We start from the raw sequence: 24,661 nt of genomic DNA on the forward strand, positions 1-24,661 counted from the left end.
TTTTTTTGTGTAGGTGTTTTCTTGGTTCTGCTTACTTCACTTAGCATCAGTTCATAGAAGTCCTTCCAGGTTTTTCAGAAATCAGCATGCTTATCATTTCTTATAGAACAGTAATATTCCAATACATTTATATACTATAACTTATTCAACCATTCCCAAACTGATGAGCATCCACTCATTTCCAGTTCCTTGAAAGCTTATTTTCTTGAAAAGTTTTTCTTCTGGGTTCACAAATGGAGAAATTCTCTTTAATAGCTTGGCTGCCTGAGTTTGAAATTGAACATCTTCTCTTCTTTGAATTCTGAGTTATTACACTTATAGAACTGCACAAAAATCATTGTTAATGATTGTGTATATAATTGCAGCAGCAAATAGAATACATGTGCAGATGTTAAAACAAGATATAGCAGCCTGAAGGGTAACTTGAATCTGAGAAGTTGATTTCTTAATTTCCTTCACAGCCCCCAGCCCTTTTCCCCACCAATTAAAAGGGAGGAATCAATAAAACAAAACAAAACATATTTGCAGATAGAAGGAATCACAAATTTCCTTGAACAATTCTCAAGGAGGAAGGGGAAGCAAATGTGCTTTAATCATTTTTGCCAACTATGTGCTGCTGTTTTGAATTCATCTGCTTCTCTTGCCTGTCCCAGTTTGTCTATGCACATTACATAAAGCATCTTCATTGCCTTGCTTCAGCTCTGGGTCTGATCATTTCTTTGGATTTGACAGGAGAAGCAAGGAACTTGAATGTGACCCAGTGTCCTTATCCTCCACCTCTCAGGATAGCTTGGCTTCCTATAAAGGAAGTTCTTGAGAACAAAAGCCTTGCACGTAGGGGACTTTAATAATGTCTGTGTACAGACATTTTACCAGCACATCACATCTCTATAACAATGTCTTTGGGGGAAGAACAGTGCAAATTCATCATGACACATATATATGTTGTATATCTTCTAGTAAGTGTAAGGGGAAATACTGTGTTGTATTTTATCCCTAGGACTTAGCACAGTGCCTTAAACATAGTAGATGCTTAAATGAAAATTTATTGAATTAAATTGTACATGGCACTTGCTTTTTCACATTAAATATATTTATGATATGGAGCATCTAGATAGCTAATTTTTATTCTTATTTTACAGCCTGGAGTACTTGGATATTTTGAATTCAGTGGTTCTCCTCAGCCACCTGGTTATTTGACATTCTTCACTTCAGCATTACATTCATTAAAGAAAGGTAAGTTTTAAAGAAAGTTTAATTTAAGACAATAAAACATGTATATAAAAATTTGAGCAATGCCACTTTATGGTGTGCTCTATTTGTTTTTGAAAGTCTGATGGGTGATTATTACTTCAAATAATTAACTGGATCTAAATGTGCTTTTGGACATTTGACCTTTGAGCCCAATTGACATTGCTACTCTGGAATAGTGGAACCATGAATAGTTCAATAGTGGACTACCTGAAATAGCTCATAGCTCATAGCTATGAGCAAAAGTAGTAGTTCAATTTCAGCTATTCAGTTCAGTTCAAAATTTCATCTAATTGTGTTGTTACCGACTTGACATTTCTCCATTCTTTCTGAAAGAAGGGATATCTTGTTAAATGTTTTGCAGAAATCTAGGTAAACTATACATACAGCATTCTCTATGAGTTTTGTAAGCCTGTTACAAAAAACATTAAAGTTCTTTCAATTTTCCTGGACCATGACTCCTCTCACTGTCCAGGAGATTAAAGTTTCTGTGGTTTGAACTGAGGATATCTCTGAACCCGAGCCCTGGCTCTCTAGTGCTATTTCAGTGGAGCTAGGTATTTACACTTTATATATGTTAACCTACCATCTTGGGGTCTTTCTTACAACTGGCCCAAGTCTTATTTGTTTTTCACTGGTCTATGTTTGCCTGAGGTGAAATTTTGTTTTATTTGTGGGGGAAATCTGGAGCACTTGGAATTTTCTGACCTAATTTGCCATCTTCCTCAAGATAGTTTTCAATATTCATTTTTGTAAGAGTTTGAGTCCCAGGATTTTTCCTTCTCTCCATTATCTCCCCTCTCCCCAAGACAGCAAGCAATTATACATGTACAGTCATTTTAAACATTTCTATATTAGTTATATTTTGAAAGGAAAATCGGAAAAAAAAGGGGAAAAAAACCATAAGAAAGAAAAAAGCAAACCAAAAAAAGGGTGAAAATAGTATGCTTCCGTCTCCATTCAGTTTCCATAGTTCTTTTTCTGGATACAGCTAACATTTTCCATTCCAAGTCTATTGGAATTGTTTTGGATCAATGTGTTGCTGAGAGGAACTAAGTCTACATACTCTTACATACTCTTGCTAATAGTGCATACAATGTTCTCCTGGTTCTGCTCACCTTTCTCAGCATCCGTTCATGTAAATCTTTTAAGGCCTCTCTGAAATCAGCCTGCTCATCATTTTTTATAGATCAATTATATTCCATGGCATTTATAAACCATAATTTATTCAGCCTTTCCCCAATTGATAGACACCCCCTCAATTTCTAATTCCTTGCCACCACAAAAAATGATGTACAAACATTTTTGTACATGTTAGTTCTTTTCCCTCTTTTATGATCTCTTTGGAATACAGATCCAGTAATGGCACTGGATCAGTTTTGACGTAGTTCCCAATTGCTCTCTGGAATGATTGGATCAGTTCACAACTATCAACAATTCATTAGTGTCTCAGTTTACCCATATCCTCTTCAGTATTTGTCATCTTTTTCTGTCATCTTAGCCAATTCGATAAGTATGAAGGGGTACCTCAGAGTTGTTTTAATTTGCATTTGCCTAATCAGTAGTGATTTAGAACATTTTTTCATATGATTATAGGTAGCTTTAATTTCTTCATCTGAAAATTGTCTGTTCATATCCTTTGACCATTTATCAATTGGAGAATGACTTGCATTCTTATAAATTTGACTTAATTCTCTATATTTTTTAGAAAGAAATAGTTTTAGAAAGAAGACTTTTATAAGAACTATTTATCTTTCTGTTTCCCTTCTAATCTTGGCTGCATTGGTTTTGTTTGTGCAAAACCTTTTCAATTTAATGTAATCAAAATTATCCATTTTGCATTTCATAATCTTCTCTTGTTTAGTCATAAATTCCTCTCTTCTCCATAGATCTAACAACTATTCCTTGCTCTCCTAATTTGCTTATATTATTACCTTTTATGTCTAAATCATATACCCATTTTGACCTTATTTTAGTGTGAGATGTTAGTCTACACTTAGTTTCTGTCATATTATTTTCTAGTTTTCCCAGAAATTTTTGTCACGTGGTAGATTCTTATCCCAAAAGCTGAAGTACTTTGGGTTTGTGAAACTGTAAATTACTATAGTCATTGACTATTGTGTCTTGTGAACCTAACCTATTCCTCTGATCCACCACTCTATTTCTTAGCCAGTACCAAATGATTTTGATGATTGCTGCTTTATAATATAGTTTTAGATCTGGTATGACTAAACTGCCTTCCTTTGACAGCCTCTAATCATTTATAACCCTAAAATTCCTGACCAGTTTTTACAGGACTCAAGCCTTGTATTTATCCTCTTTAATTGTTACTTCTATCTTCCAAACATAGCTTGAAAATCCATGTTGGCTAAAATCCATGTTGGCTAAGACTGTGTGAATTCACACTGATCTTTTCAAACAACTCCCTGGAAGTTGCCTTTCTCCATTCTTTCATCTTTTTATTCAGGAAAATCTCATTCTTCCTACTCTTGATTTTTCATATAGAATTTACCCCAATGTCCTTGTGAACCTTTTGAAGCTGTTTTCCAAAATGAGTTTTCCTGATACCAGGCTTGGTAGTGCTCCATTCACTGCACCATTGAGTTGCACCTGAGTAATCTTCCTAGCATGCTATTTGCAGCATGCATCTCCTGTTCAGAAATCTTCTGGGCCTACCAGTTGCTTTTGAAATAACATTTAAAATCCAGAACCTTTCATTCAAAACTTCCCATGTTCTGGTTCTATCTACCATTTTGTTGTTAGGTTATTTCATTCTATCTACCATTCTGTTGTTAGGTTATTTCATATATTCTGTGTTCTAAGCAAAATAATCAATCTCTGTCCCTTGCTTTTGTATTGATTATCATTTTACCTTTTACTCACACTTGTCTCCCCACATATATTTGATTTTTTTATTAAAAATTTCCAAATTCTCTCCCTCTCTTCACCCTCTCCTCCATTAAAAAGGCAAGCAATGTTATGCATAAGAAATCATGCAGAATATTTTCATAACAGCTATGTTGTAAAAGAAAAACAAGAAAAGTAGACCAAAAAAATAATGCTTTAATCTGCACTCAGTGAGTATTGCCATTTTTTAGACAGAAGTCTATTTGCACTATGACCTGTTTTTGAGAAATCCAAAGTACTACTGATAGAAATTCAGGGGCAGCTAGGTGGAGCAGTGTATAGAGCACCAGCTCTGAAGTCAGGAGGACCTGAGTTCAAATCTGATCTGAGACATTTAACACTTCCTAGCTGTGTGACCCTGGACAAGTCACTTAACCCAAATTGCCTCAGGGGGGGGAAATCTAGATATAACACAAAAAGGTTTTGAATTAGGTTTTGGTATATCAAACAAACCATAATGACAGCATTATTAAGAATAATAATCACAAATTACGTTTGTTCAGGCTATGTCGTGTCTCTTGATTTCCCTGAAGTGCTGAGCTATATACTACTTCTTTGATATACAGTTGAAAACTCTAGGTATGGAGTCAGAAAATTCAAGCTATTATGTGATCACATATCTCTGACCGAGACCTCCATGACCACTTGCTTTTCATTAAAACTAAACTGAACAAAACTTAACTCTTTGATTCAGAGGGTACTTCATGTTCTTAGAGTCCCTCATGGTTATCTTTATGGACATCATATCATTCAGAGGAAACAAAAAGTATTAATAGAATTTTAGGTTAGCAGAGTTTACTACTAACTTTTTTTGCCTATCTTTAATTTTTTAACATAGATAAATATAATCATGGAACTGGGCACTTTTTCTAATGGATTTGATACTAAATGTACACTTGAAAATATTTTTAACAAATCAGCTGTAGTAAAATATTGAAGCTTCATTATTTTCAGAACTGAATAGCTTGTTTTATTAACTATAAAAGCCCCTATTGTTTTAATCTTGAGCTTATTTAACAGAATGAATCTTAAGAATATGAAAATGTACAATGATATTTTTTGGTATTATTCTTCATTTAAGAATGTCCTACGTTAAGCTAGAAACTAAGTGTTCCTAGTTAACTGAAATTTGAATTTCCTTCTTTAATAAGACTTTTATTAAAGATATTTTAAACTATGTTTTGGGACTTGGCTAGAGTTTATTAATTTTTCATTGCATGGGGAAACAGAAAGATTTTGCATAGGTAATAATATAGTTGAGCACTCTGAATCTGGTCTAATTTAGATGAGCTATAAGAATGAAGTTGGTGTTTAGTCATTTTCAGTTGTGTCTTCATACCCTCTTTTCTTGGCATCAATACTGGAAGAGTTTGCCTTTTCCTTCCACAGCTCATTTTACAGATGAGAAAACTGAGGCAAAAAATTATATGACTTACCCAGGATCACACAGCTCGTGTCTGAGACCAGACTTGAGAAGACTCAAGTTCAAATCCATCCTCAAACACTTAATATTTGTGTCATTTGGGTGAATCACTTAACCTCTGTTTCAGTTTCCACATCTGTAAAATGGAATAACACCACTCTGGATCATTGTATTGCTGAGACTAAATCACTTACAATTATTCATTGTATATTATTATTGTTACTATGTACAATGTTCTTCTGGTTTTATTCACTTCACTCTGCATCAGTTCATGGAAGTCTTTCCACGCTTTTCTGAAATTCACCTGTTGATGGTCATTTCTTAAAGCACAACAGTATTCCATGACAATTATGTACAATCTGTTCAGCCATTGCTCACTTCATGGATATCCTCTCAATTTCCAATTCTTTGACACCACAGAAAGAGCCACTATAAATATTTTTGTATAAACAGATCCTTTTTCTTTCTTTCTTTCTTTTTTTTAAAATCATCTCTTTGGGATAACTACCCAGTAGTGATATTGCTAGATCAAAGGACATGCACAGTTTGCCTTTTGGGCATTTCTAATTGCTTTCTAGAATGTTTGCATCTGTTCAGAACTCCATGTATTAGTGTCCCAGTTTTCCCATAATCCTTCCAACGTTTATCATTTTCCTTTTCTGTCATATTAGCCAATCTGAGAGCTATGGGGTGGTAACTAAGAGTTGTTTTAATTTGCATTTCTTTAATCAATAGTGATTTAGAGTATTTTTCCCCATGACTTTGATAGCTTTGATTTCTTCTATTGAAACTGCTTATTCATAACCTTTTACCATTTTATCAACTGAGGAATGACTTTTATTCTTTAAGATTTGACTCAGTTCTTTATATTAAGAAATGTAGATTTTAGCAGAGATATTTGTTATAAAAATTTTTTTTTCTCAGTTTACTGCTTCCCTTCTAATTTTGGGTTTTGTTTGTGTAAACCCTTTTAAATTTAATATAATCAAAATTACGTTTCATAATGCTCTCTGTTGTTTGGTTCTAAATTCTTCCCTTACTCATATATCTGACAAATAATCTATTTCATCCTCCTCAATTTGCTTATGTTAGCAACTTTTATGTCTAAATCATGTACCCTTTTTGACCATATCTTGATATATGGTATGAAAAATTGCTCTATACCTAGTTTTTGCCTTACTGTTTTCCAATTTTCTCAACAATTTTTGTCAGATAGTGAGTTCTTGTCCAAAATCCAAGGCCTTTGAGTTTATCAAAATTATGTTCATTTACTACTTTGTATTGTGGATCTAATCTGTTCCACTTATTTCAAACTCCATGTTTTTTAGTCAGTGAGATTACTGCTTTATTTCTTGAGATCTGGTACAACTAGGCCATATATATAAATATATAAAAATCGAAGGGAAAGGGACCTGTATGTGCACGAATGTTTGTGGCAGCCCTTTTTGTAGTGGCTAGAAACTGGAAACTGAATGGATGTCCATCAGTTGGAGAATGGCTGAATAAATTGTGGTATATGAAAATTATGGAATATTACTGTTCTGTAAGAAATGACCAACAGGATGATTTCAGAAAGGCCTGGAGAGACTTACACGAACTGATGCTGAGTGAAATGAGCAGGACCAGGAGATCATTATATACTTCAACAACAATACTAGATGATGACCAGTTCTGATGGATCAGGCCATCCTCAGCAACGAGATCAACCAAATCATTTCTAATGGAGCAGTAATGAACTGAACTAGCTATGCCCAGAAAAGAACTCTGGGAGATGACTAAAACCATTACATTGAATTCCCAATCCCTATATTTATGCACACATGCATTTTTGATTTCCTTCACAAGCTAATTGTACAATAATTCAGAGTCTGATTCTTTTTGTACAGCAAAATAATGTTTTTGTCATGTATACTTATTGTGTATCTAAGTTATATTTTAATATATTTAACATCTACTGGTCATCCTGCCATGTAGGGGGGGGTGGGGGTAAGAGGTGAAAAATTGGAACAAGAGGTTTGGCAATTGTTAATCCTGTAAAGTTACCCATGTATATATCCTGTAAATAAAAGGCTATTAAATAAAAAAAAAACAAAACAAAAAAAAAAATAAATAAATATATAAAAATCTATCTCTATATTCAGGGTTTTAGGACTGACTAGGGAAACCCACTTATTGTGTATGCCTGTTTTGCTAATAGATTTTTTTAGTTCAGATTGCTTCTTCACTAAATTGTCAACCACACAATGTAAAGTTTAAGTTGTTAAGAGCAGCCCAAAGAAGGAAATTTTGTGAAGCCAGAACAGGGAGGAATCAAATAACCAAAGGTTTAAAAGAGAGGAGGCACAAGGAAAGCTGAAGAGAGCTGAAGAAAACCAGATAATTGTGATCAGAGTGAAACTATGTTATCTACCCTTTTTTTGTCATTTGAGATAACCTTTTTCTTGTCCTCTCAGGTTTAAAATTTTGTAGGTTTTTTTTTTTTTTTTAATTCTCCCTCCTTGTTTCCTTTATCTCCTTTTACCTTTCAGCAAGTTATTGAACCCTAGCAATTACTCCACCCTAATATTTTTTAATTTTACTTTCCTTTTTATTGCTACTAGACTCCATTATCTCACACTTGGATTCTTATAACAGCTGGTCTTCCTCCAGTTTCTTTTTATTTCAGGTTATTCTCCAGATATGATAAACTGCACTACTGGAAACACATTTTTTGTTACACCAAGATCTGAGGGTTTTCTTGATGTCCATTTCTGTTTTATCTTGGTCCCTAAGCTCTTTGTACATTAAAAGACTCACTAGAAATCTGAACCTATTTGACATTGGACTGGTATATTTCAGAAACTCATATCTATACTAGTATACTAGTGTGTATGGGTGTACGCGCATGTGCACATGTATATGTATACACACACATATATATCTGCACATTTGAACATCATTTAACAGTTAAAATGTGTAATTTATAGCATGACTAACAATGTTAAGTATACTTTTTATTGGTCTCATCTCAAAATGACAGGTTAAAAAATAGGCTCAAAAAATAAACCATTTCATGCTTCCTTTTTCCTACTGCTTATCTTTCACAATGAGAATTTGAATTAAAGATTGCCTTAACTTGGGAATCAACATTAATATACTATACTATATTTCCTGAAAGTAGGACATTTTAGAGCACATGGATAAGGAGGCTGACCAAATGAGAAAAAGATAATTAAAATGCATTGAAAAGTAGAGAGGGCAAATTCAGCCAAAAAGTAATCCTGTTACTTTTCCATCTGAGAAGTAAGTGACAGTAACTTAAAGATGGAGAAAGAGAGAGAGAATGTACATGAACGACCATGGGGGATGGGGGTGGGCGTGTGTGTGTGTGCACACCTGCGCGTGCGTGTGTGTGTGTGCATCAGTCATGTCATTTCCTTAATACATATAAGAGTTGTTTTTGGTAGCATATTGTTAATTACAGGATAGCTTTTTTTTTCATTTTCGTTCTATGATTTTGAAGGCCAAAAGAGGAAGAGAATTGATCCCAGTTTAGTTATTAAATAATAGTTACTTGTCTTAATTTTTTGTCCTCAGATTTAAATTTTGATATTGGCCTTAGGATTCTTAATCATACATTTAAATACATGCTTTTGCATACATATGTACATGTACATCTTATTTAAACATTTATGTAGATATTTAAATATACATATAAAATCATATTCTGTAGTGAAAGACAGCTTTTTAAAATGTGAAGTCTCCAGCTTGCCATACATTGATTTTTCTCTTAAACTGTAGTTTATTTCTGCCCTTGTGGTTTATTTACTTTTTAATGGAAAATTTACAAAAATAAGTTTATTTCTATTATACCTTATTTTTGCTTCTGAGGTTTACTTTGAAAATATTTTAAAATTTTATTATAAGATTTTATAATGTTTTGCTAAACATTACTTTTAAATTTCTTAAATTCAGGAAATATTGCATATAGCCATAAAACTATCATGTCTATTTCATTTTCTAGATATTTTATTTTGGTTTTTATTGCTGCAATATTTTCCTTTTTTCTACTAGCCAAAGCAACTACAATAATATATTCACTTTACTCTTAATTGTTTAGCAGTTGGATAAGAATTACTTACGTGAATTACTGTGTTTATACTGTAAGAAATAATATTTGGAATATATTACAGGTGTACATTTTGTTGACTAGATTTAGTTGTCAGAGGTGGCCACATATGTAGATTTGGTTTTGATTATAGATTTTCTCTCTAGGGTGCTTGGAGTTGGAAAAAAAAAAAATTTCTCTGCTGCCACTCAGGGATCTGTGGGCTTCCTTTGAACCCAGGCCAATTTTATGAAAAGAAGCTCTATTTTTAAAGAATTCATTTAGCTTTTGTTCCTTCTATTTTTTGTAAGCATTTTTTAAAGCAAAAGAACATCTTCTGTTTCAGATTACCTAGGAACATTACGCTTTGGTGTTATCACAAATAAACATCTTGCCAAGCTGGTGTCCTTGGTGCACTCTGGAAGTGTCTATTTACATAGACATTTCAACACATCACTTGTAAGTATTCATTCTTCATTATTGATACATTATGGTGCCTTGAATTTTAATTGAACTTTGTACTTTTGTGTTCTTGGGATTTTCATGAAATCTTGTTTTTCATTTGATATATAAAATTACCAAAAATGTGTATGGGACATTTTCTGCTTAAATGCCCAGGAGTTATTCCCTACCCTTTATGCAGAGTAAACTTTATACCATTTATCAAGAACAATAAAATGACAAGTTTCTCTCCCAAGGTGATCTGATAGATTTTTAAGCCCTTTCGATTCATCTTGGAGAGTTTCAAGAGTTTATGGCTATTTGATATCTGGAGAGCTTTAGGGAGCTCTTGAATTTTCCTTTTAACTTAATGTTTCTCATTTTTAACTATGTTTTGGAGAGATAACCTCAAAGCACTTATTCCAGAGCTTTGATATAATCTTTCACAGCTATTCTTTTTATTTGCTACTTTACTTAGTCTTCTTACCCTTTAGATAGGACAGTTTTCATTTTATTTTTCTTAGAATTGTGTAATTTTGTTAGCTTTAGTGATGTCTTCACCTTAGACCATAAAGATATTTTCCTGTATTTGTCTCCCTATGTCTTTCACCAGCTGTCTACTTCTCTTTCTCATTGTAATGTTTATTTCCCTCACTGGTAGTATTTTCTGTATAACAATATAAATTAGATTATTTTTCTCCTCAATGATTTTGGGATACAAATTCATTATTAGAAGGTAATAATACTGGCAGAATTGAGAATAACACTAAAAAAAACAGAGAATAACACTAAAAATTACTATTTTAATTTATTGATTGTGTAAACTGAATACTTTCTTATTCTGAAAAAAGAATCCCAGAACACTCTCTCATCATATATTTATTTCCTACAATGAATATTCTTGTATGAGCTTTTGGTTCTTGTTGAGAGTTTTTGAACATTAAAGTAAACATGCCAACTAGCTTAGTGGTTGTATATATTAATTCTGTACCTTAAGAACCAACCAAGCCATTTCCATCTTCACTAGCTGAACCTACTATATGTATTGTCTTCTCCAGGTAGAATATGAGCTCTTGTGATCAATGATTGCCTGACTTTTCTGTTTGTTTCCTCAGTGGTTGGCACATACATAGCAAGATTTAATAAATGTTTTTTTTTTTCATTTGTTCATTATAATCTGCTCTCCACCTGCAACTGCCTTGCTATTATTTGGCCTATTTATAACATTATTCACATAGAATTAACTTGACCATGTAATTTTTTTTTTTTTTTTGCCTGAACTTTTATTGTTGTGGAATAATAAAATTAGAAAAAAATAGTATAATTGGTATTTTCTTAGATGTATCTTGGCATAGATGTAATATACGTGTCTATTGGTTCATTATGCATACTTGACAACTGTGTGAAAATTGAATCTAGATAAGATGTTAGAATAGTTATTTGTAATATCAGTGACAAAAAAAAAAAATTAACCTAAGAATCAGCAGTGAGATAATTCAGTGTGAATTAACATATCCTGGTACTATCAAATTTACATTTTTAACTTTTGAGATAAAATTTAGTCTTATGTATAGTTTCCATAATCTGATAATGATATTGGTTTGATTTTATCATGTTTCCCTTTATACAAAGGTCTTTCCTAGAGAGGTAATGAACTACACAGCTGAAAATATTTATAAATGGGCTTTAGAAAACCGAGAAATGCTTGTTCAATGGCTGCGACCACATGGCGGGAAAAGTCTTCTCCTGAATAATGAACTCAAGAAAGGACCAGCACTTTTTTTATTTATACCTTTTAATCCCTTAGCAGAAAGTCATCCTCTATTAGACGAGGTAAGATTCATAATATGAAAGCATAACTCAGAAATATTTATTGTAAAGTAAAGCATCATTATTTGCACTTTGTTAATTCATAGTTTATAATAATTCTCAGAAGGCGTCAAGTCAGTGCCAGTAACAAGTGTCCATAGCTTTTTTTTTCTTCAGTTAAAAGGTCAGAACCTGAGGCCAGTGAATAACACATCTTGGCTCAACTCCATCCACCATGTAGCTCAACAATGATTAAATACAAAGAATTATTTGATAGTGGATGAGGTTGAAGAAAGCAAAACCATTCTTAATTTCCCTACATAAAGTGATTGAAATTATTCTTGCTTTTTATTATTAATTATCACCATCATTGTTGCTATTACAATTGAGAAAATGGAAGGACAAGCACAAAAGAGATAGGGAGATAACACTCTATACAAAGTAAAAGTAGAAGTTGATCTGTTTCAGTTCCCCTTGTATATCCAGAATGAGAAGTAAAATCCTAGCACCAGCAGCAACATTTTTTGGCTTTTCTATTTTCAAGTCAGACAACCAAGCCAGTTCTCAAGTGACTGCCAACCATCAGCAGGATTGGATTTCCACTTTCCCCCTTGCTTGACTTCACCCAGTTTATTCCCTTTTTCTGTAAGTTTATTTTATACATGGTTCATTTGTAGTCAGTTATAGGGAGCAATAACAAGTTGTAGAAAGCCTGGGGATAGTTACTAAATTGTATTTACTATCTCTTTTATTTTCTTCTTACCATAGAATGGCTTAATTGATTAAAACAGATTTCAGAGACTCAGTGTACTTTACTGTAAGCTAACTGCATACTCCTCAGTCTCTTCAGAGTGAACCTAACTTATACTTCAAAGAAAAGCAGAACTTAATACTACTTGTCCAGCTAACACCATTGTTTAGTTGCTGTAATCTCATTTACACCATTTCTAGGGATCATTCCATTATGTGGTACTACTTTGTACTGTGTGGAAAGTAAGAGAGAAATGAAAGAGGAACAAATGAAAAACTTCCTTGTTGTTCATGGCACTGATGGGAAGATCTATGAATAATAAAATTTAATTTCTTTGAAATATTTTGGCCATTCAAACTTTTATCTGCTCACCTTCTAAATTAATTGAGAGTTTATTCATTTAGATTAGCAGTAAGACTTTAGAGCACTGTAAAGAAAAAAGTTTTATATTCACCTAAAGCAGTAGCAATAGTTCTAGGTGTAAATATTTATGTAAATGTTAGCTTTCAATGTTTAATACTTTTAATGTTTTCAGTTTCTGATCAAATTAGATGTGGATTAGTTGCTGTGAAAGAGGAATAGAAGTTCTGTTTTCCTGTTAAAATGGATATGGGTGTACATTGCAATACAATAGAGAATGTATTAGACTAGTAATATTTTTCCTCAGACAAGCATCCTGTCTGTGTTTGTGTATCTACTTTACATTATCATTACTTTTCCTATTGAATTTTTATTTAGAGATCACAACACTCCTGTCAATTTAATTAACTTCTCTTTATAGTTGGAAAAACAGGTTTAGAAAAATTGTGATTTATCCAAGGTAATGATCAGCTGAGACTAAAATCGAGACTTTGTTAATCCCCATCTAAAGTGTCATTCACTCAACTCTTCTATTTTTTTCTCAAAGTGTCAGGCATATGATCAGATTTGATTGATAAAGGCTATAAATCTCATTTCTAAAAATTTAATTCTTAAATTTGTTTGCTCTTATGGATGAAACTTTTCCCTCACTTTTAAGGAGCCAAAAATTATCATTGTTATGTTTTAGTTACCTGACAAAAAATAGAGGTTTAACTTAATTCAGTGTAGTAATTATCCAGGTTTTGTTTTTTGTTTTCAAAGTAGTTAAAATTTTTTTGTTTATATTTTGTTTTTAATATTAATTTCACTTCTAAATATATATCTCCCTAGTCTCCTACCTAATGAGTCATGCTTTTACAAAAAAATGAAAAAAAAAAGTGGGGGGGGGGGAAGAATTCAGCAAAATTAACAGACATGTCAAGAATATTTCTGTAATATTCTACATTCATAGTCCCTTTCTCTCTTTCTCCCCTCCCTCCCTTACAAAGAAGGGAGAATGGGGCATTTATTTTCTCAGTTCTTCTTCATGGCTGAACTTGATCATTATTATTAGACAAAATTTAGCTTCCTTTGTTCGTCTTTCCATTTACATTGTTTTAGGAAATGTGTATATTGTTTTCTTGGTTTTCTTTTATTCACTCAGTCTTAGTTCATAAATTTTTACGATGATGTGATAATTCTTAGATCAGACCTACAAATTTCACTGATTAAAGTAAAATAAAAGCAATAATTACAGTGCTAATATTTTTTAAGTTGCTTATTTGTTTCTGTATAATAAAATATGACATCAAGCACTAAGCGACTCATATAGTATAGTTTGACCAAGATTTTAAAAATACTGTTTGTAAAGTAAAAGAACAAAAAATAAGAATCTCCTTTCTTTATTATCATTTTCTTCATTTTATTCCATTTTTTAAAGAAGAAATTCCATGTGATTTAATATCTTAATATCATATCTGTCGTTGTCAGGATTTAGTCCATTTTCACTTCCTTCCTGTTACTACAAATTGATATCTGCTATGTTGTTACTTCTCTTTCTTTTACAACTAAAGAAAAGCAAGATTTATTGTGCTGTTTTATCTTATCTACAATCGAATGCTTTCAGGTTGAGGCAGCTCATCTAGCCTCAGTCATTTACTAGCTAATATTTTCCATGTATGTGTGTCTACATAATACATACACATGTATGTATATGTGTATATATTATATGTGTACACATTTGTATGTCTGTTTATATATATATCATAAATGAAATTTGAGTGATATCCAAGTTTATATTGCTAGTATGTAGTATTGCGGTAATCATAAATAAGAGACATAATAAAAAAGTAAAAGAAGTAAAATTACCCAGTGAATTCAGCCGTCTGCCTTTGTGCAAAGGCATTGGTTTGGAAACTAATTCACTTGCTACTAATATTTCCTTAGGAGTTCTGAAAATTTTCAGAATGAAATTATTTTGGAATATTAGTGATAAGATGGAAGAATAAAGCTGTCAGATTCTTAAATATCTTATATAGTTTGAAGCTTAACAATACATGTAAAGAACCCGGATAGGAGATTTGCTGCTAATTTCCCCTGTGATCTGAGCAAGGCATTTAAACTCTCTGGGCATTTACTTTCACACTTGTAAGTCAAGGATGTTGGAGTAGGTCTCTTCTGCTTAGGAAAAAATACCTGTCAATCTGAGGGAGTAAGATATGGGACCTTAAAAAGTCTCTTCTGGAATTTAGATAATTGCCATATTAGTAAATCTTTGCACAATAATAACATATACTTTCAAGAATTCATATTCAAAGCAATGTTTATTCACTTATTTGTTTCTTATTTATTGATGAGGCAATTGGAGTTAAGTGACTTGCCCAGAGTCACAGAGCTAGGAAGTTTAAGTGTCTGAGGTCAGATTTGAACTCAGGTTCTCCTGACTTCAGGGCTGGTGCTCTATCTACTGTGCCATCTAGCTACCCTCTAAAGGAATATTTATTACCAGAACTTTTTCATGGAACTTAAAATTGTCTTATTTACACTAAAATTGGAAGGGGCTTTATTTTAAGTCAGTGGTATACAACTCACTTATTCTATTTCCCTCATGACTTTTTCTTTAGATTACCGAAGTGGCCTTGGAATACAACAACTGTAATAAAAGTCAAGTAGTTGAACAACTACTTCAACACTTGAGACACGTGGATTCATCAACATTGGGTTCTCTGGTATCCAATTCCCCAATCCAACTGGCAGAATCATCTTCAATAACTGAGTCTCCATGCTGCAATACTGTGGTGCTTCCTCAGTGGCATTCCATCTCAAGAACCCACAATGTCTGTGAGCTTTGTGTCAACCAGTCAATTGGAATTAAGCCAAGTAAAGTCAATGTGCCACAATGCAGTTTTTTTGAGATAGCAGCAGCTTTGGATTCATTCTACCTCAAGGAACACACCTTCTATCAAGTTACATCAAATAGCATAGAATGCAGCAATTTTTTAAGTTTCTATAGTCCTTTTAGCTACTATACTGCATGTTGCAGGACCATGAGTAGGGGCTTGACTAATTCTGAAGAGGATATTTTTCAGTCCCCTAACATCGCATTGTCTTCCCATGAGAAGAAATGCAAAGCTGATAACCCAAGTTCTGTTCCTCACATTGAGGAGAGCATCCCTCTCTTTCCTGATGTTGATATTAATAGCACAAGTATCACAGGCCTGAGCTGCAGGACCAACAAGACTTTGAACCTTTATCTATTGGATTCAAATTTGTTCTGGTTATATGCAGAAAGGCTGGGTGCATCAAGTTCCACTCAAGTTAAAGAGTTTGCCGCTATTGTTGATGTAAAAGAAGAATCTCATTACATCTTGGATCCAAAACAAGCTCTTGTAAAGCCCACTTTAGGTACTATAGGTAGTTTTACGTCTGCAAATATTATATATAATACTAATTCCTGAATAGAGATGACTTCTTAATGTTGTTGGTAAAGTACTGCCTCTTAACTGTAATGTGTTAAATTGGTTAAAAGATGTCAACCTTTACATAGTTTTTCACTCTTTTTGCCTGTAATGTATTGTTATTTTTTAAATAACTAAATTAGCTTAATACCAGGATGACAGAATTGAGTAGTGCTAGAAAGAGACATTACAGATCCTGTAGTCCAGACTCTTTTAATGATGAAAAAACAAACTCAGATATCTTAAGTGACATATCTTTTGTCACCCAACTAATAAGTGGAGAGCCTCTGAAATCTAATCTAGTGTTATTTCCATTGTTCTACACAACTTCCTAGTCTCTAAATTCTGGATCAGTTTGTTACTTAGTTCTATGTTTCGTGAAAAAATCAAATCAAAACATTGATAGCAATTGTGAAGGATTGTGAAAATATTTCTAAGATGATATCCAGTGGGAAGAGAATATCCTCATGAATTAAGAGTTTACAGTTTTTGACAGAAACATCTCATGTAAATGAGAAATGTCAACAACTACATCAACTTCATTCCTCAAAAGAATAATAAAAATACTTTGTTCAAGTTATCTTTTTTCTCCCTTTGCCCCAAAGGTTCAGTTTATAATAGCCCATACCATTATACCGATTTGACCAGCTGCTATGTTTATAGCATTGTACTGGTGATATATTCTTGCCATTATGTACCTAGATCATAAGAACAGGGTATTCTTATGGCAAGCGGACAAGTAAATGATTGTTATCCTTTTCAAAGAACTCAAAAAGAAGAAATATTTAAACTTAGCCTGTCTGTAGCCTCAGTGAATTCATTAGGCCCTGTGGGGCCTAACATTTTACTCGTGTTCAAACCTATGAATTCCAAAGCTATGTTAATTCAGCTTTATTGGAAACAGGAAAGTCATCCTTTCCCCAAGTAGACTGTGAGGAATTAGTGAAAGAAAATTTAAAATTTGATTTTCCAGTATTAGAGACTATAAAAAGATCATGAAAAATAAAATTAAGCCCGCTTCCCATAAAGAATAACCATTTTTATTAGTAACTTTCTTAGGCAGGTTCATGACAAGTTGTATACTTTGAATTTTTCTAAGCAAAATATACTTTACATGCACTTAGGAATCTATTTAAAGAAATCTTATAATCAAAAACTTTGTAAAGTAAAAACTATTAATGAAGAAAATAATTGTCCACTAATTTCTGTTTTCTAAAATATTTTGGTACATTAGGTTTTATTAAAGGAATACCCTTTTTAAGAAAAAGGTAGTTTAAAAAATGTTTCATAAAATGGTATTAAGCTAAATTAATTTGTTCAATGGAATTAGAACATGCTAACTTTGAAATGTTTTTAGGACAGCATCTTTAGCTGCTTAATTATTTTCTTGCATCAACCCTAAACATTTCAGCTGATTGCTTGCTCAGCCTTGATAAAATCAGTAGTGAATTATAGGACGTCACCTGTTGTACAAGATTATTACATGCTCAGACAAGTTAGAAGCTGTAGAATTTGTGTTTTATTCACATTAAAATAGTGATCCTGTTGTTTGTTTGTTTTAATTAAAAATCATTAAGATTCTGGTAAGCTCTTCACCTTCTTCCTATAGTTTGCTCACTGGAATATCTAGTGAAATTGGCATTTGGCTCAGAATTTAATCAGATTTTGAGGATATGAAAAAAAAAGATGTGAAACAATGTTGCTATAATGTAGCAAAACAGTATTATATAATGAGTTAATAGTGTGGCTACTAGCTAAAGTTAGGCTTTTGAATATTTGTGAATTCCATTTACCCCTTTTATCTTTTAATCTTTATAAAGTGTAATCAGAAGTTTAATTTCTGTTTCACTAAGCCACAGGCTAGGGAAGAAAAAAAAAAGCACTGTGCTCACAAAAAAATTAGCCCTCAAAAGCCATGATTAGAATGCTTGATATTATTCATTGTCATAGTAGTTCATTTGAAAATCATTTTATTGTAGGTTGACATCTCTTAGAGACTGTGTTATTTTGAAAACTCTTTTAAACAACCTTACTTTTGAATTTGTGAATTGGTCCTTCTTTTAAAAAGTGGCAGAATTCCTAATCCTCAAATTTGACAGTTTATAACACTATGGAAAATGATCTTATGTCAACCATTAATAGCTATGTTATGCTATTAGATAAAGTTGATGCCTTTAATTGAAAATTACCATCACCTTTATGAGTTTTCAGGGTGGGACAGTTTTAAAATCTGATCCTAGAAATATATTTTAGCTTTATAAAATGTAAACATTAAAAATATAATCATTTTTTTTTATAGAGTCTTTTATTCAGAACTTCAGCGTTCTCTACAGTCCACTGAAAAGGCACCTTATTGGAAGTGACAGCGTCCATTTTCCTTCTCAGCACCTAATCTCTGAAGTAACAACTGATACCTTTTGGGAGGTAGTCCTTAGAAAAAAGGTATTTTCCTGAAAAGGAATCCTCCTTTCCCTTTACAAAGAGGTTTCCTCTCAAAATACCTTTGTGTGAATGACTGGTATTTCACTTTGATCATTAAAAAGATATATTAATTTGACATCTCATTTATTTTTTTTAAGTGTAGCATTCATTTTCTGTTTTCTCTTCCTCTCTTGAAATCTATACAAAATAGAAATGATTTAATTTTCCCCAGAGGTTGAGATGTCTGATTTGGGATGACTTGGTGAAAAAGGTAAGGTTTATTTATCTTTCTCTAGTTTTATTAAATCCTGCATTTTCTTCCCTTAGGATGTTTTATTGCTGTATTATGCACGTTGGTGTGGATTCTGTGCATCTCTCAATCATATTTTCATTCAGCTTTCTCGTCTCCTGCCTCCAGATAAATTTACTGTGGCCAGGTAAAATAAACTTATTTTCTATGTGCTTTGCTAGTATGCCTCTTAAATTATTTTTTTATTTTTTCATTTTTTATATATTAACTTATAGATTCTGTTCATTGTTTAACCAAATTTAAGCTAATATATCCATTTAACTGTAGTTTAAGTACAAATTCATTATGATCAAGATTATTATAACAAAATACACTTGATTTCTAATACTATGTGTGTGTGGTACTTTATCATATTAATATATATGGGAAAAAATCCAATTTGGACAGATCAGTTTTAAGTTATCCATCCTGCCATATTGTAAGCCTCATTAGGGCAGGAGCCTTTTTTTTTTTAATTTTCTCCTGCACCTAGGGTAGTGCTTTTGTACATAGTAGGTGCCTCATAATGGTTATTATTGACTTCATTGATTATGAAGTAATAAACATGAAAGGGATTGAAAAGCTTTGCTGGCAAACATTGTTTTACTTTGCCTTAAAAATAATAGCTTGAACATTGTATTCTCTGTTAAATTCAGAATACATCATTTAATTTATATTATTTTACATATCTTTAATTTGGTTATACCTCTTTTTTAAAAATTGGACTTTTAAACAAAAACATAAAACCAATTTCTATTTAATATATATTGTTAAACTTAGGGAGATGCTACCTCAGATTTTGCTCTGTGTATGGATTGTAGAAGTTATTGGACTAAAGAAACTTGTTTTTACAAAAGGAAGGGAACTTTTGGCTCTTTCTTAATATGCTGTAGTCCATACATAGTTATTTATTCAGCAAATATCTCTGAACTATCTGCTACAAGTAGCTCTGTCATGAATACAGATAAATTAATTTACTTCAAGGATCTGGTATGGGTACTCCCTTTAACCAGAGTAGATTGCAATTCATCATCAGATGTACTAGATGATCTCTCAGTTTTTGTAGATGAAAAAGACATTATTTCACATTCAACCTCTAATTCATTTGGGCTTGTCTTAAATGAAAGCCATGTAACCCATCACCAGGCCCATATACAGTGTTTGAGATTGGCAAAAAACCTAACAGATTGCGGAATAGGCTTTTCACATTCCACAAGGAAGAATCAGAATGAGACTTTAATGGAGGACAAAAAGGGCAGTTCTGTTATTTAAAAAAAGAAAATTTTAATGCTTTGTAATAATGGTAGGTAGCATTTACAGGTTACTACATTTGGCAGCTAGGTGGTGCAATGGATAGTGTTCTGGTGTCAGGAAGACTCATCTTCCTGTGCTGAAATTTGGCTTCACACTTAATTAGTTTTGTGATCCTGAGCAAGTCACTTCCATCCTCTTGACCTCAGTTTCCTCATCTGTAAAATGGCAAACTTCTCTAGTTTCTTTGCCAAGAAACCCCAAATGGGGTTACAGAGTCAGACTTTACTAGGAAAGCATTTACATAGTACTGTCTTAAGTTTTGTTAAGTTTTTTATGGAATTTTATTTTCTACTTGACCTTTCTTTCCAAGTTAATTTCTCTATAAGAGAATGAATATAGAAATAAATGATAAAGAAATGTCTTTGCCAACTCAAGTACATTGTTATTTTGCTTTTAAGTTTTTTCTAAATTGCTAAATTATGATGTAATCATGCATCATTCTAGAGGTACTTAATTTCTATCAAACCAGATCCTAACAAGTGAGCAAACTACTTAGGTATAAGAATAGTATTGATGTAGAAGCTAATTTATACTTACTTAGCACTAGGATCTTTACTAAAATAGGTTGTTATGGGCACACAATAGTACCAGTTGATCCTATAGTAGTATTGTCTAACATATCTAGTTGTGTTTTCACTCAGAAGAATCTGGCACAGCCTTTTTACTTTTCCATATTCTTAAGGTATGGTAGGTGCTTTTTGTTATCCTTTTTTTTTTCTGTTCCTTTATTATTTTTCTATTCTGTTTCTCCTTATCACTAACAGGATTGATATAGCTCAGAATGATCTTCCCTGGGAATTTATGGTTGACCATCTCCCTACCATTTTGTTTTTTCCATGCAACAGGTAATTTTGGATTTTTTTCATTACTCAGGAGTGATTTGTTTGGTGTGGTCTAAAAATTGAGTGTTGAGATACTTTTGAAGAAGCTAAATCGCAATAAATATTATTTTTTAACTTTTTATGTTGATAAGATGGTGTTTATAAAATATACCTTAGGAAAAATAAATAACTGAACTATAATCTCAACTTTTGAATTTATATATGTATTTATTTTGTTAAACTAACTCATTTTCCTGGCAATATTAGGAAGTTAAAATACAAAAAATATAATTTTATATAGTCTCTACATTTATGAATCAGAAATTTACCTGTACTTGAATAATTGATTTTTCTCCAAATGTACCTAGGTTTTTCAATGTGTTTCCATATTAAAGCTGTTAATTGTAGTTTGGAGACATTGACCTAGATGAGATAATAGTGAATCCTAAGAGCACCAACTTAATTCCATTATGGAGCTCCAAGGAAGAAGAGGAAGGAAGGAAAAGCAATGAACACTTCTGTAAAGCAGAATTAGCAAATGTCAATATGTTGTGGTTCATGATTAGTTGTGCCAGTAGTCTCTTAATCTTTACTACTCTTATTGTTGCTTTTATAAGTTATGAGCATTGTAGGGTAAATTAGTAATCTTGTATATGGAATCAAATTAGAGGGCAACACTATCTGTAGAATAAAGATGTATTTTGGGGAATCAGATGTGCTAGTGAAGTTCACATATGTGAACCATTATGCTATAATTTCATGTGCTCTTAATGTGGTAATACTGTGGCAATGGTTGTCTCAGCTATTCTCATCCTAATATTTTCAAACATAGAATAGTCATCATATTTTTACAAAATAGTGTCCTTGCTTTGTTCATGTATTTTTTTATTCTGAATCCTTTGTGAGGAGTTAAGGTCATCAGAAAAAATTCTGCATAAAGTTACTGAGGGGAACTTTTGAAAAATATAGGAAAAGATCATTCCTTTCCAAGGAATTTTTATGTTGTTCACAATTAAAATGGTATTATATGGAAATTCTTTCTATAATTTTAGTTAAACAGATCTCATAAGAAGTACATAAGTATTTATTTGAATGAATGAATATATGGAAAAACTAGGAAAAGAATTGTTTTGAACTCATAAGTCTAGACTAAATAACTTTTAAATAATATCAGTCTCTAGTCATATAAATATTTCAATACTCTTTTTTTCTGTATGAACTTAGTGTGAGAAGACTTTTGATTTCTTTTTCAAACCTAAAATCTTAAAAATTTAATGTGGTGGGATGATTTTCTTAAAGGTATGGCTGTGGAGGGGTGTGAGTATTGTGTATGTTTTTAATTTCCTTAAAGGAAAAAAAAAGAATCTTAATAATGATAAACTGGATTGTAATGAAATTCAGAATGAATGCAGGTTTTATAACATCAACCATGCAAGTGTCCTTGTGGCCCTGGCTGTAACCAAGTTAAGGTTTCCCTTTCCTTAGACTTTTAATGAATATGATTGTTAGACAGATTATACTTTTTAAAGCTATGTGTTCTGACAATGATTTGTCATCTTAAATTGTTTTAAGGTTTACAAAAGACTTAACATGTATGTTTCTCTTTTGATCCTCTTGTGATCCTTGTGAAGTGGATGCTATTATTATCCCCATTTTAAGAGATGAAGAAACTGAGGCTGAGAGGTTAAGTGATTTACTAAAGGCTACATAGTGAGTAAATGTCTGAGACGGAATTTGAACTCGGGTCTTTTTAAGTTCAGCCCTTGTGAGTTTACTCATTTCAGGAATTGTTTGCAGGTCTGTTTACCATTACTGGGGGTTGGTTCTTAGACCACATTAGTGAAGTCTCTTATATAGCTTTATTCATTTTCTAGGAATGCATAAGAATGATATATGATAATCTTTCTGAGAGACACAACAAAATTTTAGATGAAATTTCCACAATGTTGATTAGGCTTTATCACTCACAGCTTTCTTGGGAGAATTAATCAGCTTGTAGCTGCAAACTCATTGGGCCGGGGACAAAGCAGGGTGATATATTGTTTGTTTGTGTGTGTGTGTGTGTGTGTGTGTGTGTGTATTATTAGACTATATAGTAAATTTTCTGTATATTTAACTATTACTTTATATTATTTCCATTTAACTATTAATTTTGAGCTGTTACTTTAACATTTATCAGTTTTTCTATTGACAAGCATGCCCTACCTTAAGAAAAATCTTTTAAGATCTTGTGTGAATGTCATTTGATAAACAGTACAGTTTGGCCAGAATTAACTGCTTTCTTTATACAGTACAAGTAACTTTTGTAATGATTTAACTAATCAAAGTGCTAAAGTTAAATACATATTTATTATGGATGGTGATTGGCAGAAAAGTTTCAAAAGGAACCTTCATAGTAAGTTTGTAGAAAATCTCGATGGAAAGGGAAATTATAGGTGTGTCCTTTTTCTTTGCTATTCTAAAAAAAAAACCAAAAAAAAAAAAACCCCAAAAAAACCAAAACCTAGCTTTAAACCAGCCTGGTTTGTTTTTCTTTAATGCATTAAGACCTGGATAGTAGCTCCCCTAGCACATTTTCAAAGATGGGAAACTGAGGCCCCAGCTGCCTTTGCTAGCACTTATTTGTCTAATTGTTGCTTACTTTAGTTATCCTTCTGAGCAAATTATTTTAACCATCTTTTAGAAAACACTATATTCTGTTCTACATAAAGAGAGTCAGCATTTGATCAGTGGATATTAATGATTTTTAAAAAGTAATGGAAAGATCTTGTAATTCTACATGGTTGGAGCCAAAAGATTCTAAGGTGATATTTTGTTTTCTGTTGAGGCTGGTTATGAATGTTTGTGTGTGTGTGTGTGTGCGTGCATGCACTGTATGTAGCATTTTCCCACACTCCTAACTCTACTCCTAGACCCCAATAGGAGAGGAACCTTTGTTTTTCAATACTTATTTGGAATCTCTGAGTTCTTTTCCTCCCCAAACTCATCTGAATAGAGCTGGATAGCTTCTAGCCAGTTCTTTTTGTGGACTTGGACTGAAGTTCATATAGTTTCTAGAGAGGGGGAGCTTGGCATGTTAATTAATAGACATTAAACTTTCTAATTCTGGTACTCCATGATTGTCCTAGGGAGAAAAAAAGATATTGGTCTAGAAAAAAAGTCTTTTCTCATTAAAGCTTTTCTGAGCTATCTTCTTGAGTGATTTTTTTTAAAACTTATTAGCTTTATCTGAAACCATAAATTCACCTCCTCAGATCTATTTGGAAAGATAAGAGTATTGCCTTTAATGGATAGTGCCCCTGGCAGTAATTAGTAATGTCAAGAGGCCTGAAACTGTGGTATTAATGTAG

General features: G+C 32.5%; 1 protein-coding gene across 3 annotated transcripts in view; it reads left to right on the forward strand.

Annotated features, from left to right (window-relative positions):
* TXNDC11 (thioredoxin domain containing 11) overlaps positions 1–24,661 on the forward strand; it is a 55,632-nt gene that overhangs the window by 28,441 nt on the left and 2,530 nt on the right. For all 3 annotated transcript variants that reach the window (XM_031944541.1, XM_031944529.1, XM_031944536.1), the window contains 7 exons: positions 1,143–1,236; positions 10,015–10,127; positions 11,742–11,942; positions 15,633–16,413; positions 18,766–18,908; positions 19,215–19,324; positions 21,255–21,335. In XM_031944541.1, the coding sequence (XP_031800401.1) occupies positions 1,143–1,236; positions 10,015–10,127; positions 11,742–11,942; positions 15,633–16,413; positions 18,766–18,908; positions 19,215–19,324; positions 21,255–21,335 (1,523 nt within the window). The remainder of the gene's footprint in view (positions 1–1,142; positions 1,237–10,014; positions 10,128–11,741; positions 11,943–15,632; positions 16,414–18,765; positions 18,909–19,214; positions 19,325–21,254; positions 21,336–24,661) is intronic.

The sequence above is a fragment of the Sarcophilus harrisii genome, chromosome 1 (genome assembly GCF_902635505.1).
Source record: "Sarcophilus harrisii chromosome 1, mSarHar1.11, whole genome shotgun sequence".
Classification (NCBI taxonomy): Eukaryota; Metazoa; Chordata; class Mammalia; order Dasyuromorphia; family Dasyuridae; genus Sarcophilus; species Sarcophilus harrisii.